We start from the raw sequence: 19559 nt of genomic DNA on the forward strand, positions 1-19559 counted from the left end.
AAAAATTCAGTGGGCAAGCCTTCACCAAACCCTTCTTATTTCATAATCATATCATATATGACAAGATTATGGAATTAGGTTTTTGGCACTTCTTCACTATATCTTAATACCACCACTTGACAATTGAGTAGTTTGATGTTTTTTGTCAATGCATGACATTGAATTGGGAATTTTTGTAATATTTTCTTACATAATCGTCTAGTGTTTTAAATTATCGATCTCAACTGTTTAGTTTTGAGTTTATATATGATTGTTTTCGCCATTTTTTGACATCTCTCAGTTGAAGTTCATGACATTCTGGCTATAAATGCAAATGGCATGCAGTGCCCCTAGGGGACCAAAAACGAATATAAACGAAACCACTTTATGTGGATTTTTGGTTCAATTATGGATCATCTTTTATAAAATCATTTTCAATAAAGCCTTTCCCATTCAAACGGGATGTCGTTTTTGGTCAATTAAACAGTTATTTGTCGCGCGGTGAAAACGGTCAAAAACCAAACTTCACGAGCTCCTTCAACCGACATCTGCAAAGCTTCAAACTTTACGCAACCCCCAACCAGAATCAGACAATTCATTTTAGGGTTTTTATTATTTTCCCCAAAATCCCAAATCGAATCGAATCGAATCTCCCACTCATTAACCATGGCCAAGAATATTTCAGAATCTTTGAAAGGTAAAAAGCGCGCGCGAGAGACAGATACCGAAGCCGAAGCCAGCGATTTCGATCAGATTTTATCGCTAGGTATATTCTCACTATTTCCACTATAAAGAAATTTACTATGCTTTACACTTCAATTGATCAGTTTTCAGTGATTGAAGATTATGAAAATAACTTCTTTATATTTGGTTAGTAAAAATAGTAATCAGAAAGTTAATATCTTTTGGCAAATGCAGAGGAAAATCTTACATTTAGTGACACATTGGTGGCGCTTCGCATAATGAGAGCTCAGTTTCCACAGAGTGACAAGGTTAGGATTTTAACGTTTTAATTTTGGTGTGATTGTTTTAGCTATCTTTCTACTTTGCTCTAAAGCTGAATCACAAGCAGCTCAGCTCATTGAATAGTTGTGCATTGTATGTCTATCTTTTTGTGGTTTACCAAGTATTTCATACTGCTCAAAGTAGTGGTTAATCAGTTGTATTAGTTGTTGTCCTTTTATTTTTTGTTTTTCTGAATATGGTTATTTGACTGATGCCTTCTTTTCAGGTATCAGTTCAGCCTTTCATTTTGCGGTCACAGTTGTATAGCAGTGTAGAGGATAGAACCCAAGTGGATAGGGATCTAGAGGTATGTGAAACTTGAAAGAACATAACAGAAATTTGTTTGAGTGCATTTTTTATCGGCTTTATAAGAGAGTAATAATGGTGTTGTGAATCCCTTTGGCTTAAGATTTGAATCAATCATCTCAGTTACTGATCATAAGATACAGAACTTATTCTGAGACTTGTACAAATTTTGTATACTCAAGAAATTACATGATTCCCAAGTTCAAATTAGAGACCTTTGTTTCTTTGGAGCCACTGTGGGATTTGATTCCAGGTGCTTGGGACAGTGTCACTTTACCAACTAAGCTAGATGGCACCTCTTGTCTTCAGGAATCTCATGTGATTGACCTAGGCTACTTTTTTTTTTCTCTGTGCAGAATCTAAGAAGGGAGAAAATCCTGCGCATTTTCAAGTTAAATACTGGGCAAGATGATCATGCAATAATGTTTTTTGATGACTATCTATGCCAGGTTGCTTACATGGTTTTCTCGATGTTTTTGGTGTGTGTTTCATCTAATTTTGATCCTTATCAAAACCTTGTAATACAGTGCATTGATGAACTTTTTTTGCTCTGTATACATGCGTGTAGATGGAACGAGTTGTAAAAAGATTGGAAGAAAAGAAGGACAGTGATATTCTTGAAGTTTTTAAGTGGTTTAAATCACACGTCCTTGATAACAAGCTCGAACCTAGTATTGAACATCAAGAACTTGTGAGTGATTGGAATATCAGTCTACTTGGAATGTTTATTTATTTTTCTACTCTCTTTATTACATTTTCTACCCATCATAAAGTGCTGTATATATCTACTTGGAGATGAAGGGTTTAAGGCAGTTTAATGTTTTAATGGAATAATGCTTGAACAAGTCACTCTGTAGATACTATGCAATTGCAGTCTGACTGAAAAATGTTTTGCCACAGTGTACACTATTAGCTCTTGGAGGAAAGGTGAAGGATGAACACATCTCCCTTTTAATCAATTCTGGCCTCCTTGTAAGTGAAGTTACTCCTTAATCTATTATGTTGCTGCTGTTTGAATTTCATGATTCATTATGGTGCATTTGGTGCCTATGTTGTTTTGTCTGCGGTGTTTGAAACTAACACCAGTACTGAATTGGTTTAGAAGATTCTTCTCTTTTATCTGTTCTTAGAGAATGAAATAACATACTTTATTACAGTTAAACTAGTAAAATAGCTTAAACTAAACAGTATTTGATTTATATATTTTCCCCTTAAGATTCCTTTCACAAACTCTTTTTCTTAATAGGGATTGTTTCCCCTTATTTCTGTTTGTTGGGTTTCTTTTGAAATTTTTTTATGGTGTCCAGCTTTCTAACTATGGCATCTACTTCTAGACTCGGCAACTTATTGACTCAAACATTTATTGGTTCGCAATTCCAAATATCGGTTCAGTACTTAAAGGCCTCTCTCAGGTAATGATCAGTTTGTCACTATATATTTTTAAACCAAATTCACATGGAATTCCTTATGCACCTTTTTCATTCTATACCTTATGTAAATAGGCTTTCATCAGACTGGAAGTTTTCACCTTTGATACGGGGTCAACTTTGTAAACTCTTAGGCTCCTAGATTAGAGACATAGCTTTTGGCATTCAACACAACATGAGTGTGGGATGTTAGCTTTGTGATTTTGAAATCCTGTGTATATATATTTGTAAGTCTTGAACAATTAAATTGTCTAAATTTAGAATAATTGTTTCCTCTTTGTTCAGGGAAGAAAGGAAGTTCTTTCTCTTCTAAACCGCAGGAGATACAAAGAAATGATGCTAGCACCTCTAGAGAAGAAGCTTCTTCGATATTCCCCACTTGATATGAGATTTCATCTTCGTGATCTGATAGGCTCAGGTAATCTCAAAACTGCCAAGACACCAACAGGCTTAGTTGTTCGAGTCTCAAAAGATTGAAACCGAGAAGAGTATTTGCTCCCCATCGATTGATGGAAAGATTGCATTTCTGCTCTTGGCTGTCAAAATAGGTACACTGACTTATGCTTTGAGGTCATCATTGGCTTATTACGCTACATATAAATTCTCCTAGATACATGACCAGAACTTTTGCAGGCTGTCCAAAGTGGACAAGCAAAGATATCATATCAGCAAACCGGCCCAACCCAAAGCCTAAGCAGAATGGATAAAACATAACGTATCTTCTCAGCTAGGTCTTGTATAATTCATTTTTATCTACTGTTTGGCATCCATATGAATTCATTCTTAATTCAATTCTTCTGATTGGATTATCCACTTACTTATTTTTAATACGTTGTACATCATCACCATTGGACTCATGTAAACTCAGTAGGATAATGCATTACAATACATTACATTAGCATTGGGTGCTCCTTTTTCTACACATCTTCAGCCTGGGTTTATTCCATAATACTAATAGTTCTGTTATATCAAAGCTTTGGAGCCAAATCTTCACCAAGCCATAACCTCTTCTAATTGGTTTCTACCTGATTTTTCTTTTGGGATAGGACTGGGTGGGTCAGAAGATTTGTTTTAGGAAACAGGCTTTGTCAAATGATTGCTAATTTGGAACAGTTAGGTGTCTTTTGTACTTATTAACGACATATGTTTGGTGGTCAGACATAAATGATTCATGGAAACAGAAAAAACCAAGTTAGCATTTTAGTTGGTTCTTGCTAACTTGGAGAGCATTTTCGTGCTTTTGTTGGTTAAAGCAAAATGTTTGTGTCCTGATTTTGACATGAAATGAACAAGCCACAATTAACTAAACCTTTATCGTATGTTAACATTTGTTGCTATTCTTGATGTGTGGATAGGGTCAATTCCCTAATCTTGGTCGTTAATTGTGCTTAACACTTGAAATACACGTGTTAACTCGCTATACCCTGCCCGTTCCAATGGATTCCACTGAAAATCCCCATGCTAGTTGAAGCCAAAAAAAAATTAGATACACGGGACGTACTGCGTTGGATGCTAATAAAATTGTGGAATAACTTCTAAAGTAGGAACAATCTTCATGAACCACACAAGAACTATAAGTGGTAAGCATAATTTTCCATGGACGATTGTGTGGAGAGGATTAATTTGCTTGCTTGGGTCAAGTTTAGCTTCTCCTACTCTGAACTCCCAAAAGAATAAAATTGTTTAGATTCTTCTGTTCATGTATTTGCTTTTAGCACTGAGAAAACAAATTGGGTAAGAATTGTCAAATTGAGATTATTTGTGGAGGGGTGCAATGTTTAAATAATTAAGTAAATTGCAGTCACGAGCAGAATTTTGGTTTTCTTGTTGCTAGGTATTTCTGTCTTTGTCAATACTCGGTTTGTAACAATTTATGTTTGGATTTTGGGCCATTAATTTGGACCTAATCTGCCAGAACTGATGACATGGGGAAGTTCTTTTGGAGAGATTTGGTGGTAATCTTGGACACCACTCTATCATTGTCTTCTTGTCATCTTATTTGTTCCCTTCTGTTATGAAACTAACGTCCAAGTTGAATTGCTTTGGACCACAGGTCCAAAAATCATTTACCTTTTCTCCTTGTCGACATGAGAGAGAGAGACTCGAAACTCTTAACTGTGGTTACGAAAGATAAGCGCTTTACTACTAAAGCGGACAAGAAAACTCATAGAATGACACGTAGCGGAATGAATTATTTGAATAAACAGGTATAGCCAAGGGAATATACCATTTTAAAGGATCGAACAACTTATTTTAGCTTAAAAAAACCTTGACATCAATTAATAAATCATTTCAGAACCTTCCCAGTTAACAACTTCAGGGTCTTCAATTTGGAGTTGGGGAATGATTAATCTGGCAAGCTTCCTCTTGGGGGCGTGTCTATAGTTTATATAAGCACCTACGATTAATTTGCTAATTAGTTTATTCAACTGCAAAACTAGTCATACAATTAAACTAATAACGTCTGTTTTATTAATCAGATTATCTAATCCGATATTTTATCTTATAATAGATATTTAAATGTCTTTGCCGAGATTAAAATTTTTTTTTGGGTAGAAATAATTGATTGTTTTGGAGATTCTAGTGCATGCATTATGTTTATGTACTGTAGTAGTCTGTATCAAGGTAGGTTTGGAAACCTAGTTTGATTGAGATATTTTGGTAGATTTAGAAATAAGTCCAAAAGTGATTATATACACAGCTCCGAAAAAGAAAAAAAAAGAAGTTTAATGGTTGTGTTGGTCAACACGAATTTGACCAAAAACTAATGGGAAGAGAATATATGTACTTACGTAGCTAAAATCTTGATTTGCATTAATTGGTAGGCAGACACTTTTTGACTCGGTTATATGTAGAGATTAGTTATAAACCTTTTCGTGAAAGTTAAGTATTACTAATAATTTACTTAGTTAATCCCTTTTGCAGATAACCAACATTGTTTAAGCTTTGTTCTAGAATGCTTAATTACCTTTGATTATTTTTGTTAATTACGTTCATCATTTCCTTTATCATGATGGAAACCCAAACACGTTTTCAACATTGTCCTCTCTTCAACATTGTCTTGACCTGTAGGGCTAGATTTCACTTTAATCTTGGTCCTCTCATTTTTATTATTATTATTATTTTTTTCTATCCTTTGATGCTCTCTGCCTCCAATTGAATTAATTATGTAGCTAATTTCCCTCACCAATTTTTTTTTAATTTTAAAATTGAAAATTGGTGTTGCCAAAAATTACAGAGGCAAACTGATGTGAAGGGACTGTGCTAAAAATAGAGATGAAACATACAGCTGGAGTTTATACGTATGTACTTTTAAGTGTATATATTGAGCCAAGCAAAATGCAACATGCATGTGACATCTGGATTTTGGTCTGCTGTCACTATTTTAGCAAAGGAACTTGTATCGAAACGGGATAGCACTATTTTGCTATTTTCAACCAGTCATAGATTGTCACAAGAAAAAATTATCACGTTTGTCATGTCGTGACTGGTCCGAAATAGCAAATTATCACCTAATATTAACCCAAGAAAATACATATATATAACATTGATATGACACAACACTCTCTATATATCTTTCCATGAAAAATCGCATGGGCAATAATTGAGTAGCTAGCTAGCAAAGAGACACCTGGAAGTTAGCTTATAATTACCTTTAACATATATTTAGTCACATACTCATTTTTAGCACTAATAATATAGATAAACTCTACACAATTTAATTTTTATAAACAAACCCAAAAAATGACAGTTAGCCCTATTGAATTTAATTTTGATTATTAAATTACTTTGATACCCTATTGAGCGTTTTGGGTTTTTTTAATTAGATTTTAGGGTTGGGTTTGTTTTAAGAAATCAATGGCAGTTTTGTAATTTAAAAGAAGTTAAAAGCCTTTTTGTTATGTTGTAAATGGACTTTGAGTGTGTTTCTAAAGTCCATTTCATATATGGTTTTTTATAATTTCAGCTCCAATATTGGGTATAATAGTGAATCTCCCTACTTTTTATTCCCTTGGATCATTCTTTTTCGCTTTTCAGGTATTTCATTTGAAAAAAAGACCAAGCTGATTGCACTATATAGCTGGAGAGATTTTTTTATGACCCGATATAAAAACGTGTAGAATCGCTAATACTAGTCCTAAATTCTACCGACACATTATAATAATTTGAGTGAATTCGTAACGTTAGTATGTATACGATTATATACAACTGGCTGAAAATAGAAAGTTTCCGTTTTCAACGTTTCATATATGAAACCAAAGAAATACCTAACACGACAATAATGAATAGTAGATTTATTTATTATACCATTACCATCATCAATTGGCATGAAGTCGAATATACCATCCAATCTCCAACAAGACGATCAGTTTGGAATCCAAAGCGCGTATAGCTAACCTAGACACATTGAAGTTCATGTTGTTACTTTCACGTACTAGATTGGATTTGATAGCGATGCAACTATACTCTGCCTCAGTTATCTATCCATACATATATGCACACCCAGGGACGGACCCAGGGATTTTGTGTCGTGGGGTCATAGTGTAAAAGTTCAATTTTTGTTGGGGCTTCAAGGCTTGGTGGAGAAGAGGGTTAAAGGTTTGTGGGGGGTGGAGATTGGGGATTTGGGTATGAGGGTTTAGAAAATATGTGTTTTGGGAAGAAAATTCGGGAGGAAGAAGAAGAGAAACTGAGCTGTGTCTTTTTTTTATAACACCTGGGCCAAAACGACGTCGTTTTGGCCAGGTCTTTTAAAAAAAAATTTCGCTGGTCCAAAACGGCGTCGTTTTGGCCAGCGAGTTTTAAAAAAAAATTCGCGCGTTCTGGTCCAAAACGACGCCGTTTTGGCCAGGCTGTTTTAAAAAAAAAAATTATAAGCTGGGCCAAAACGACGCCGTTTTGGCCAGCTCCTTTGAAACAGAACACAGCCCCTGTTCATCTTCTTCTTCCTCTTGTCTGCAGATCCCATCTCTCATGGGGTCATACCCCATTTCATAGTTACCTTGTAGCTTGCTTCCATGGACTCCTTGGGGTCGTTTGACCCCATTGACCCCACTGTGGGTCCGTCCTTGTGCACACCAAGTGCCCACCACAAAAACTGGCTTTGGAAACATTCTCAGCAAATTATTGATTGGATTTAATCAAAGCCACGGCCATGGCTATAGCAAGGCATGAGAAGGCATATATGATATGTGGCTCCCCAGCAAACGTGCCGTCTCCAAAACCCAATCAAAACTGCGAGAGTCTGTTTGGTTAATCATGCGATCCAACAGTTCGATTGGCATGCAGTGCAGCTCTAGAACTTGAAGGCATACAAATCATTAATTATTTGCAAATGATGGCGACCAGGGTGTAGCCCACCAAACTTATATAGAATCTCAGAATATTGATAGAGAACATGATTGATAATTAATATATATTTATGGTAGTAAGGCCAAGTTGTTATAATATAAGTGAATATTTATTGAAATATCAATCCAGTCGTCTACCCAGTATAATACGTGTACAAGTTACAGCATGTGTCCGTATTTTATACTATTCTATAATTTCTTGTGATTTGCTAATGACACCGGAGATTGATGGGCACGTGTCTCTTTGTCTCACAACAGGTAAAGTATAATTAAGATGGAATATATTGTCCCTCTCTAAAATTTGAAAACAAGTTAAAACGGTCATCTTAATTTCATATAGGTGCTAAGTTTTTTACTTGCTTGCTCCAAAATAGTATTGGAGCTGACATGTTATGGGATCTCTAAGACGTCTAATGTCTGCCTTTAACTTAAAGATCACGGACTCTAGGGATCAGTATCACGGTGACAGCAACTGCTTTTGCTTTCTCTCTATTATTGGAAGGTGAAAGGGGGAAAATGGGAAACAAACAATAAGTAATTAGTAAGGCCAAGTTCAAGATTGAGATGTCGATGAATTTCAAAGATTGATTTTTTTATAAACAGTGAAAAGAAGGTTTAGTTAAACTAGAGCTTTCAACCACTAGTTACTCTCAAGCACACACACTATGCCTTGCAGATCATGGTCTAGGGTTTAAAGAGAGGGACCGCCCGGGCTTCAAAAAAATCCGGATTTCCAAGGAAATAATGCATGGAGCAATCAGCATCCACGTACTCAAATGACAAGCTGTGTGGTTTGGGTTATGTGATGTGTGTATCATTGAGATGATGATCGATGTGTGAATAATTAAGAAAAGAATGACTGGTACGTACTGGATACGAATTCACAATACTATTTATATCGTCGATACTTAATTGATATTTGGATAAAATATCGACCACCAAATATTGATAATGTACCAAATATTATAGATTCGTATGGAGTATCGGTCAATCATTGCCCTAAATAATTTTGTATATATTGCCTCATGTGATAATTGTGCATGGCTCTTTTTTTCTCTTCCAATTGCCTCTATGCAGGCAGAGTGTGGGATCACTCGTCCTTGGCGGCGCTAATCAATAACAGGCATGCATATATGATGAATATGATTTGAATTATGCATATTTGGAATCTAACACTTCAATTTCAACCCTCCTCTCACACGCTTTCTGCCTTCTTTCTCTCTCTCTCTCTCTCTCTAGAAATCAGAAGTCTCTGCTGCCACCTGTTGCCATAAGATACGAGCTGAGTCACATCCAAAGAAGCACAATTATTTTCTGTGTCCGAGTGTCTCCGAAGTTTAGCCCACAATAAATAAATAAAGATTAATTGCTAATAATAATAAGTTAATAGCACCAACAAATATTTGTTTCGTGTTGTTGTTGTCATCTTCCTCACCGACGTAGTTGGCGCACTGCTTAATATTGCGAAACTCACGACCGTTAAGCTTCATGGAAGAGAAGCCATCAAAACCAACTCGACCATGGATTCTATAGAAACAGAAGCCATCACTGGCAAGGACGGAAGCAGAAATTTTTATAGGGGTGGGCTATTATTTCTTATATGGGTAAATATCTAAATAAAATTTTATTTATTTTCTCATAGGAGAAAACTTGAAGCTAACTGAAGACGTGCTAATTTTTGCTTGGATAAATTGGGTTAATTTTTGTAAAATGAGTTGTAGTGCCTAAAAATTAGCATTAAATTTCTTTTTTCCCAAACTTTGCACTAGGCTAGAGCCCACTTCCTTGATCACTAGCTAGTAAGTTTTAAGAGACTTTATTGAATATATTTCGACGTATAATTCAGATTCGAACTAGCATATATATTTGATAAGAGAACATTTTTCATCATACGAATATAAACTCGAAACTTTAACCTAACACAAACACCATGAGGATGGAGGATGATATATCAATCTTTACATTTACAATAGTCATAAATTAACTGTGCTCCATCGATCTACAATTAATTTCTTTAAATATATATGATTAACTCCCAATCACATCGACCTATGCGTGTTCAACGATGCTTATACTTGTAGAAAACAATTTCCCGCGTTTTCAAGCTATCAGCAGAATCTTTCTGATTTTGTTACATTTTTTTTAATACAAATTTTCTAAAGTTTGTATGATAAAGACATAAAGTTTTATAATTGTGCATGTTACACTCTAATCACATAAACCTTTGAAAATCCCATTTTATTTCAAAACAGAATCAAATACACTGTATGGCCATGTATATTTTTCTCTTTTTGACAGAAGAGAGATAATATATTATTATGGAAGAAAGCAAAAGGTACAACTAAAGTTTTATACCAAAATCAAGAGGAATAGACGAGCATCTATGCACATAAGCACTCGGCCATATATTTTTTGACAAAGAGGAATCTAAATCAGGTTAATTATCATCACGCTGCCTAATTAGGATTAATCTTGTAGCTGAAGCTTGTGTTAAATCATGTTACTTAATGATATATATACAGATTAACATGCAATTCTACACGAAAGCTCTGTATATATATATATATATATATAAAGGGTAAAGCCATCTTGAAATTATTCATAATTTATATAGTATACTTTTGATCATATATGTATATAGAAATTACACCACTCAAATTATGATTGTAACATCCACAATTCCAATCATGTACGTGAGGACAATCTGCATGACCCTAGGGCCTTTTCATTATTAATTAGAGAAGCCAACCTTCTGATATTCTTAATTACCCACAAGTATTTATATAAAAACCCTTCATAATTTACAAAACTACAACCGAAATAACTGCAGCCGTTGGTTTCAAAATGACTCGTTGGAGTTGTCACTTTCTTGAGATGCAAATCGATGCATACACAGTACAGAGATTTTCTTCCAAAAGCAAAATTTTACGTGATAAAGTTTAGCAGTAGCACAATCAGGTCTCATCCTAGACTGCAAATTTTTCTAAAGTGTATAAATAAAGCGAAGGCTAGGAGGAAAACTTATCTTTCTAAAAGGTGGTTCTGGAATCTAAGAACAAAAGTTTGGCCAATTTTATTAAAGGTAAAAGTTGTCGAAGAACCCAATTTTCTAGTTTGGGCACGACTTTGGATTGGCGATCTGGCCATAGACAACGACTTCTCTGCTACAACTACGGACGCAGCCACGCGATGCATATCTCTCCCTCACTATAGATTTAAAATTCTCTTATGTAATACGTAACGGGGATGCACAAGATCGTTTATCGTTCGATATGATATACTCTCAATATTATTAAACCGAATGAGTGATTGTATAATAATATGCTTAAAATAGTAAAAAGTTATTTTCAGCGAAAACTATGCAATTCTTAGGATAATCATTGAAATGATATATTTTGAAATATTCAAATATTGAATTTGTAGGGCAATGAAATGATGTCGATCACTGATTAATAGTATATATCCAATTATACATCACACACAAAGGAGAAAAGTTGTCAAAGAAAACAAGAGACTGCCATGTATGCATCAACTCAATACACATTTGACACTGATTCAGAAAGGATGTGATTGGAAGATATAGACTGGATCTAAGCGTTGCATTAAAACTAGGGCTAGGCCCCACTTAGTTATGAATTTACGAGCAATTAAGGTTCCTATATATTTTAATCACATTAGTTAGTTGATTATACCATGGTTGATGTGTATTTCTTACATCAATTATTTTGTTGTTACTTTACATAAGGAATATGCCATGAAAATTCTACTCATTTTCATAAATTTTTTCCCTAATTGGTATTGTTGAACCCGCATAGAATCCACTCTATACGCAAAGGTTGAGAAAAATATTTAAATAACTTGATTATATTAATATTTTTCTCTAATTCTATACCATTACTTGATTATATTGATACATCAACGTCACATAATCTCATCAGCTAATGCGATCTTTTCTTTTTCGATAAGAAACCAACATCGTAAACAAAAAGTGGTATATTCAAACATTATTATCTTTTCATGCATCCTCTTATAAAGAACAAAAAACAATATTGTAAAATATGCGTAAATGCATATCTATCCCATAAAGAGCCCATAACTTATGGAAGTGAATTTGAGTAAAAAGACACTATATATGAAAGGAGGGAGGAGGGGGCCAAGAAAGAAAGCATTGGAGGAAGATCAAGCCGTCACTCATTCTCCAACATCATCCTCACCTAACAAAATTCCCTCCTTGGAAATAAACCCTAACTCTAGCATTCACAATCATTTGCATTATCTTTCCTTGGTTTTTTTTTTTTTTTTTTTTGTTTTTGGATGGATATTCATCATATGATTTTGAAAATAATAATCTTACACGTCACCCTCTTCGTGACGTGTCCCTTTAGTATGTGATTTCACATGTCTCCCGGTTACTCCCGTTAATTTAGGTTTCTGGTGTCCATTATTACAAGCTAATTGGCCTACTTTGAACACTAGCTAGCTCTATGATCTTTTTTGGCACTCAATTTTAGGATTTTGATTAATTAATTTGGTCTACGTTTTGAGCAAGAAATGTCAGGGACCCACCTTGACCCATCACTGTCTCTTTTTTTTCGTTTTAGAATATTGATTCAATTTTCATATATAATATATGGTTGTTTTTCCATTAATAACCCTTCTTTGGTGGCTAATTAAATATAAATACACTAAAACAAGAAAATCTTCACGGATTATGTTTTAACTTTTTCTTTTTTGTCCAAAGTCAGAAAGACAAGAGAGAAAACTCACACACATAGGTACCATGAGACTTGAATTTAGGACCATTCGGAAGCACACCAAAAGCCGAACTAATCCAACTACGTACACACCATTGTTATTTTTAAACTTTATTGAATTTGGGTTAATTAATCACTGTTTTCCCCGACAGGATCATAAATTAAACCACCATTTTGGTGACTGTCAGCATCGTTCTCTTGTTTTTTTTCATGCCACATATATAGGTAGAATATGACATATCATCCGAAGAGGTCCCGATTTCACAAGTAATCCTACAATGGGAATTTAAAGGGCATAATTGTCCTTTTATTAACATATTTATCCTAGGGTTTGAAGTCACACTCACACACGTACTGAAATTTTGAGCTCCATTATTATTTTTTTCTTCTATGGATGTGTTTGTGCTGGCAAAACCATGCTGAGCTGGACCCCAGTCCAGTCATCATCTACAATATTATTAGCATACCAATTATAATTAGAATGATACATGTTGTGACAAATGCACTTTTGTCCACATTTTTCATCATTATTATTGGCTTTTACAAAAATACAAACCTAAAAACAAAAATAACAAATCAAATTAATTAATTTAGATAAGCATACAGTGTGTATGATGGGCCTGATGTCGTTCGTAGATCATTAGTGGGACCCAGTTTTCAAAGACAAAAGCCCGTGAGCCCCACAATCACATTCACATCCATCCAAAATATTCTTATGTGATCGAAATTTGTACAGATGGGACTCTTCCAAGTTCATACCAGTTTTCATTTTCTTCCAGCAATTGGTGAATTAAATTATTATTTTTCTCTATTGAGCTGTCCATTTTCGATCCCAAATGAATGAAATTCTTCACGTGCCTTTGGTAATTTGATTGGGCTTTAGCTAATTTTATAATATACATAGCGTTGAGTTGAGAGATGAGGGATATTCTTGTAGGATTTAGTCCGCATTGTATTTCACTAATCTAAACTGTTTATTTTGTATATATTCATTTAAAGACCATTTCTATAAAAAAAACTCACTCATATTATTTTTTTCTTGAAGCCATGGCCGGAACAATTAATTATTCATAATTATTACCATTTTTAACAAATCATGTTATGCACGAACGTCATTAGCATAAGACAATGCGGAAAAGCTTCTTTATGGGAGTCTTAACAAGGCATGCAGCCACTAAAAGCTCTTCAAATTCAATAGCATATATATATATATATAAAATAATACGTAATGAAAAAGATTAAATTCACTAATACGATACATCAGTAAATATGATAAAAATAGTTTTAACGTAAATTTGTATATAAGAACAATGTTCATTTTCATGATAAAATTGAGAAAGTAGCCAATTTTTATAATGTAAATAAAAAGGGGTATTTTGGAGGGTTTCCAATAAAATTATTTGGCTCCTTGTCCATACATTGGTGTAGTATAGCCTTGAGGCATGACCCCCACCATAACTAGATTTCTTGTAACTTTGGTTTTTCTTGAAACTTCCTACTATAACTAACTAGTTACACAAGCATGACCTGCTGCTTAGAAAGAATAATAATATTTTAAGAAATTCTTAACTGGCCATCCTAGCCTAGGGAAAGGACATTATATATATCATCCCTTTGCCCGTATAAATATAATCCCCAACCCTCCTTTGGCCCTCTAGAAATCAAAACCCTCTTTTTTAAATCAGCTACTACATTCCATCTCTCTCCCACCATATATACATAACCTAAATTTGCTTCCCAACTTCCCAAAACTACTAGTTTCCAATCTCCATCTTTCTATTAGCTTTCTGAGATTAGTTTCCTTAATTAAAACAAAATCAACTTGATTAAGTGGTAATTATGGGGCTTAGAGACATTGGAGCTACACTGCCCCCTGGGTTTCGGTTCTATCCCAGCGACGAGGAGCTGGTCTGCCACTATCTGTTCAAGAAGATCACGAATGAGGAAGCTTTGAAGGGGACTTTGGTTGAAATTGACTTGCATATCTGCGAGCCATGGCAGCTTCCTGGTACGTATGTAGGTTAAGGTTAATTAATTTCCATAATCACGTTTTTTGAATTAATTTCCACGCGCTTTCGTCTTTATTCTTCTTCTTCTTCTTCTTCTTTTTCTTGAATCTTTTTGCTCCTCCCCCACCACCTCTCTCATCTTTTTCATATCATCAAGTTGGTCGAGATGCCCATGGTTTTTACTACTTTTCAATAAAGTAAACTGCTCCGTTTTAAAGATCATTCTCTGAAACAAATCATCTCCAAAGACAAATATATTTTTTTGGGGGAGGGGTGGTCGGAAAGACAAATATTTTTTTTATGTTGTTGGTGCTTTTGTCGTGGTGGATGTACGTATAAACAGAAGGTGTTTGAGTTTTCAGGACTAGCTAGGCAGAACACAGAGGGGGAGAGAGAGAGAAGAGAAAATGGCAATTTCTTGCTATATTTTTGTTTTATTTTCCCCAATTCTTTTTACCGACTTAGTTCTTCAATCATTTGCCTTTAAATTCGTTATGGAACTAGCAAGAAATATTAGGAGAATTCAAGCACTTTGAAGTCCAAAGTTCACACATAATGTTCAAACTCAACGTATATATTAAGAATTATAATTCTCACTTAAGGCATTTACATTTACACACACAATGGGTAGGTAGTCATGGTAATTGCAATTTAATTTATTAGAACATATATCGTAATAAGAAGCGTAAGATCGGAGATATACACCGTGATATTTATGAGTTTTTCTTGTTCAATCGTCGATGTAACTTCTAATGGAAGAATATTCATATCAACCGTAGGAATTTCTAGTACTTTGTCATCCAAGGGACCCAAAAGCAATTGCGTTTATTTCATCTCTTGGGTTTGCCACAAACAGCAAGCACTAGGCATGCTTATGAAGGTTGTTTAGTTACCACAATACAAGTTTTTATTGCAAATATAGGAGAGATAGTGTTCATATACGTAAGTATTCTTATATCCTTAATTTCAAAACAGCCCCTCTCTCTCTCTCTCTCTCTCTCTCTCTCTCTCTCTCTCTCTCATGCAAATCATGTGGCTATGATTTGATCATTTGCTGCCAGCGGTCATGTGCAAAATTCGTCTTTAGTCTCCCACACACACATCGCAACCGTCCATTTGAAGTGGGACCTTGCTTGAGTTATGAACGGCCCAGATGTGGACCACAACTTCCAGTTCATACGATACCTTAGCTAGATGTAGATGTGATCCATCTTCTGTTCATAATTTCTAGCTAATTATAATTATCCGGATCCTTATCCTTGTTATTTCAATTAGGATTAATCATCTACCTACCATCCGTACGTTAATTATATATGTATAGTTGCCTTGCCCTGATCTGACAGGATCTTTAAATAAATTATACCTTAATTGTGTTCATACCTTAATTATTATGGGGCAAGTTTCGGATAAGGAAGAATTAATTAGTATACAAAATTGGGTAAATGGTTAATTTTTTCCCCTTTTTTTTTTTTTGGGGGATAAATGAAGTAAATTGTTACACGTAATTTTCCCTTGTAGTGAAAATATGACCATTCTTTTTCAAGGCATGCATATCACTTCACACACACACACTAGCTACTAGCTAGGTAGGAATGTTTAGCAAAATCATGGAAATTTCCTAGTTCAGAGAATCAGAATGAATTTTGCTTTTCAACCCTAATTGTCTTTAATTAGAGCATCCTGTTTCCTTAAATGTTGTGGTGCCTACCACTTTGTTTGGCTACTTTCCGTAGACACAACTCATAGCTCGAGTGATGATCTTGACTTGCCAACACATTTGGTAATTCACAAGAAGGAAAAGCCGACCATAAAAAAATAAAAAAGAATTATTTTATTTTATTTATTATGTGAAAACTAAGATTCATTGAAAGCAATATATATTACATAGCAAATGTCACTTCACTTGCTTTTGACAAATTTTCAGGTAACCGATCGTTATTCATTTGATAGGATAGGACCTTGCTCATAACTTTTTTTTTGCCATAAGTTGGTATTAATCACAAGAATGATAATGCTATATACCTAATTACTAATTAGCAACATGCATGCATGTATAATTGCCTTGGCTTAGTATGCTAATATATACCCTAATATCGAAATTAATTTTATTGAAGAAGTGGCAAAGCTGAATGCCAATGAGTGGTACTTCTTCAGCTTCCGTGACCGCAAGTATGCCACGGGGTTTCGAACCAATCGGGCGACGACATCTGGGTACTGGAAGGCAACAGGGAAAGATCGGATGGTGATGGAGCCAGGAACAGGGGAGATTGTAGGGATGAGAAAGACTTTGGTGTTCTATCGGAACAGAGCTCCTAATGGAATCAAAACTGGTTGGATTATGCATGAGTTTCGGCTGGAGACCCCACACATGCCTCCTAAGGTAATTTCATTTACATTCCTAGCTTCATATTCTTTATACATCTAATTTCCTTATAATACTATTGAATTATTCCACATGCACACGCCACAAATACTCTTATAACATAAGATAATAGAGTTTCATATTCGGTCACGTGATGTTCAAATACATGCACGTGCTGCTACCCCCATCATTTTGTTCCACCATGTTGCCAGTTGCGACTGGAAGGGAAGGAAGTATGGGCTTCATGCATATCATGCATGGAAAATTTAGATATAGTCCAAAATTTGGAAGGAAGGGTATGAGTTGGTGTATTATTTATCTAGAACTCATAGTAACATTCACATGATATACGAGAACTCATTTTATCGTATGTATATAATACATTACGTATGTGTCATACTGATGTGGTGTATCGAAAGCACGATTTTAACCATGTTTTCACCTTTATTTTGCCTTTTGTTTTCACAGGAAGACTGGGTTTTGTGCAGAGTTTTCCACAAAGGCAAGGGAGAAGAGAACACCAAACTCAGCCCCCATGATTTTATGTTGGAGACCACATCCTGCACTGTTCCTTTGAGCATGGAAAAATACTCATCTCCTCCAACTCAAGACCAAACCATGCCTCGTGGGTACAACCAGATCCCCTCATTTTCCACACCACCACCCCGCCACAGCCACAACCAAAGCAACTCTTTGCTGAATCTCCTCCAGTTTCCTCAGGAAAAATACCGCAACAACTCCTTTCCCGAATTAGGCACTAAAAACGACGACGACTATGGGTTTTTATGGGACATGAGCTTGGAAGAAACTAGCTTCGAAAATGGGGTGGCCCCAGATATGGACGAAATGAGATTTGAGATGGATCACAACAGCATGGTTTTGCTCTAAATGAAGAAACACATATATGCTACGGTCCATATTAGACACATACCCGATTTGTTGATTTGTAACATATATTTATATTTATATATGTGGTATATATTTGGCTTGATTGGGAATGCAATTAGAAGTTTGTGCATGCAACTAGTCTGGTTAGGTTTTTTTTAATATATTTTTTATATTTCTCTCTTGTATACAGTATTGGCATTTGTATAAATATTATGAATAATATAAATTCTTTAATATTAGCTAGTGCTTTTTCTCCAAGTAACAAGTTCTGTGATATTATTCACGCGTGCCATCTTCATCAGTCGACAGTTCAGGACTTGCTGTTTGCAGGAGTATTATTCTGAATGTCTGGCACAAACGGACCATGGCTCTCTTTGTTTGTTTATAATTATTGCTTGAAAACTTAAAAACAATTGTTTCTGTTGATTTTGACAATTCAAAGCATTATACGAAAAATATACAAACAGGATAATTGGTAGGAATAAATTTGATTCAAAAAATCTTCTATTTTCATCTTCTTCTTAGCTTTGATAGCAATTAATACTGAATATTGTTCATGACAGATTCTAAGAGACAAACTCCGAGATATGACAAAGGGAGATTAACGTATATAATTATCTTTCAAAAGTATAATTATGAATTTGGAAATCCCACAAGAGAGTTCAAACTAACATATGTATATATTCAACACACGTTCAACAAATAATTAATGATAGAGCATCTTCTTTATCCCCTTAATTATCAACTCAACTACCATTCTTGCATATAAGTATTATTGAGTTTTGGATGCTCCTACTTCTTCTTCTTTTTTTGGTCGAAATCTGATGTCATTGAACAACCCAAACGATAAGGAGCAATACAGAAACAAAAGCGAGCAATACAAATAGAGTGGGATCAAGAAACAGCTAGAACTCAAAGCAAGTCTAGAACACAGCTTCTAACCCAAACAAAATTGAACTGATTAGTAGGGGGGCATGGGAGCCCATCAGAGACGGAGGTGGTCGATTGACACTACTTCATTTCCTCTTTTGTTGTCACCTCCATATTTTACATAGCAACACAATTTTCCTTGAAAAACTCAAATTGATTATAACCACTGAAAAAAGAACTCAAATTATTTATATCAAGAGGTCCCGCCACGATTAGTTGTCTAATCGAGCTTGGGTAATTCATGATCATAAATGCATATAGATCCCACAAAAAACCATCATGCACCAACGAAATAAGTCATGTATTTTGTTAATTTCAAAAATTATTGTATCAAAATTTATGCTGTATATGTGGGTTAGGCCAATTGATCAGAGTAATGAGTCCGCTCCCTTACACCTAAATTTAAGTACCGCTTTTATAAATTAGATTAATTTAGACTATTGCTTGTGAATAAAATGAACATTTTAATAAGCAAAAGTTTCCACACAAAAAAATAGAGAGAGAGAGATTAATTTAGACTATTGCTTGTGAATAAAATGAACATTTTG

At 34.9% G+C, this 19559-nt stretch overlaps 2 protein-coding genes across 5 annotated transcripts; both read left to right on the plus strand.

Annotated features, from left to right (window-relative positions):
- Positions 1-530: 530 nt before the first annotated feature.
- On the plus strand, positions 531-3689 carry LOC117637487 (serine/threonine-protein kinase 19). 4 transcript variants are annotated; one of them, XR_004587185.1, is made up of 9 exons: positions 531-745; positions 898-971; positions 1211-1291; positions 1647-1769; positions 1859-1981; positions 2191-2262; positions 2625-2702; positions 3003-3265; positions 3351-3615. XR_004587185.1 is itself a non-coding variant. In XM_034372383.1 (8 exons), exons 1-8 carry the CDS (start codon positions 646-648, stop codon positions 3192-3194), a joined length of 843 nt encoding a protein of 280 aa, XP_034228274.1. In that variant the 5' UTR covers positions 531-645; the 3' UTR covers positions 3195-3689. The 4 variants fall into 4 exon arrangements, 3 of the variants coding, with proteins under 3 accessions (XP_034228274.1, XP_034228275.1, XP_034228276.1); XM_034372383.1 differs by having other exon boundaries at positions 3003-3689; XM_034372384.1 differs by having other exon boundaries at positions 1647-1739; positions 3003-3689.
- Positions 3690-14376: 10687 nt separating this feature from the next.
- On the plus strand, positions 14377-18320 carry LOC117612156 (protein CUP-SHAPED COTYLEDON 3-like). The gene is made up of 3 exons (XM_034340908.1): positions 14377-14830; positions 16946-17211; positions 17662-18320. The coding sequence occupies exons 1-3, from the start codon at positions 14662-14664 to the stop codon at positions 18079-18081; spliced, it is 855 nt and encodes a 284-aa protein (XP_034196799.1). The 5' UTR covers positions 14377-14661; the 3' UTR covers positions 18082-18320.
- The last annotated feature ends 1239 nt before the right edge of the window (positions 18321-19559 follow it).

This window comes from Prunus dulcis, chromosome 8, assembly GCF_902201215.1.
Source record: "Prunus dulcis chromosome 8, ALMONDv2, whole genome shotgun sequence".
Taxonomy (NCBI): Eukaryota; Viridiplantae; Streptophyta; class Magnoliopsida; order Rosales; family Rosaceae; genus Prunus; species Prunus dulcis.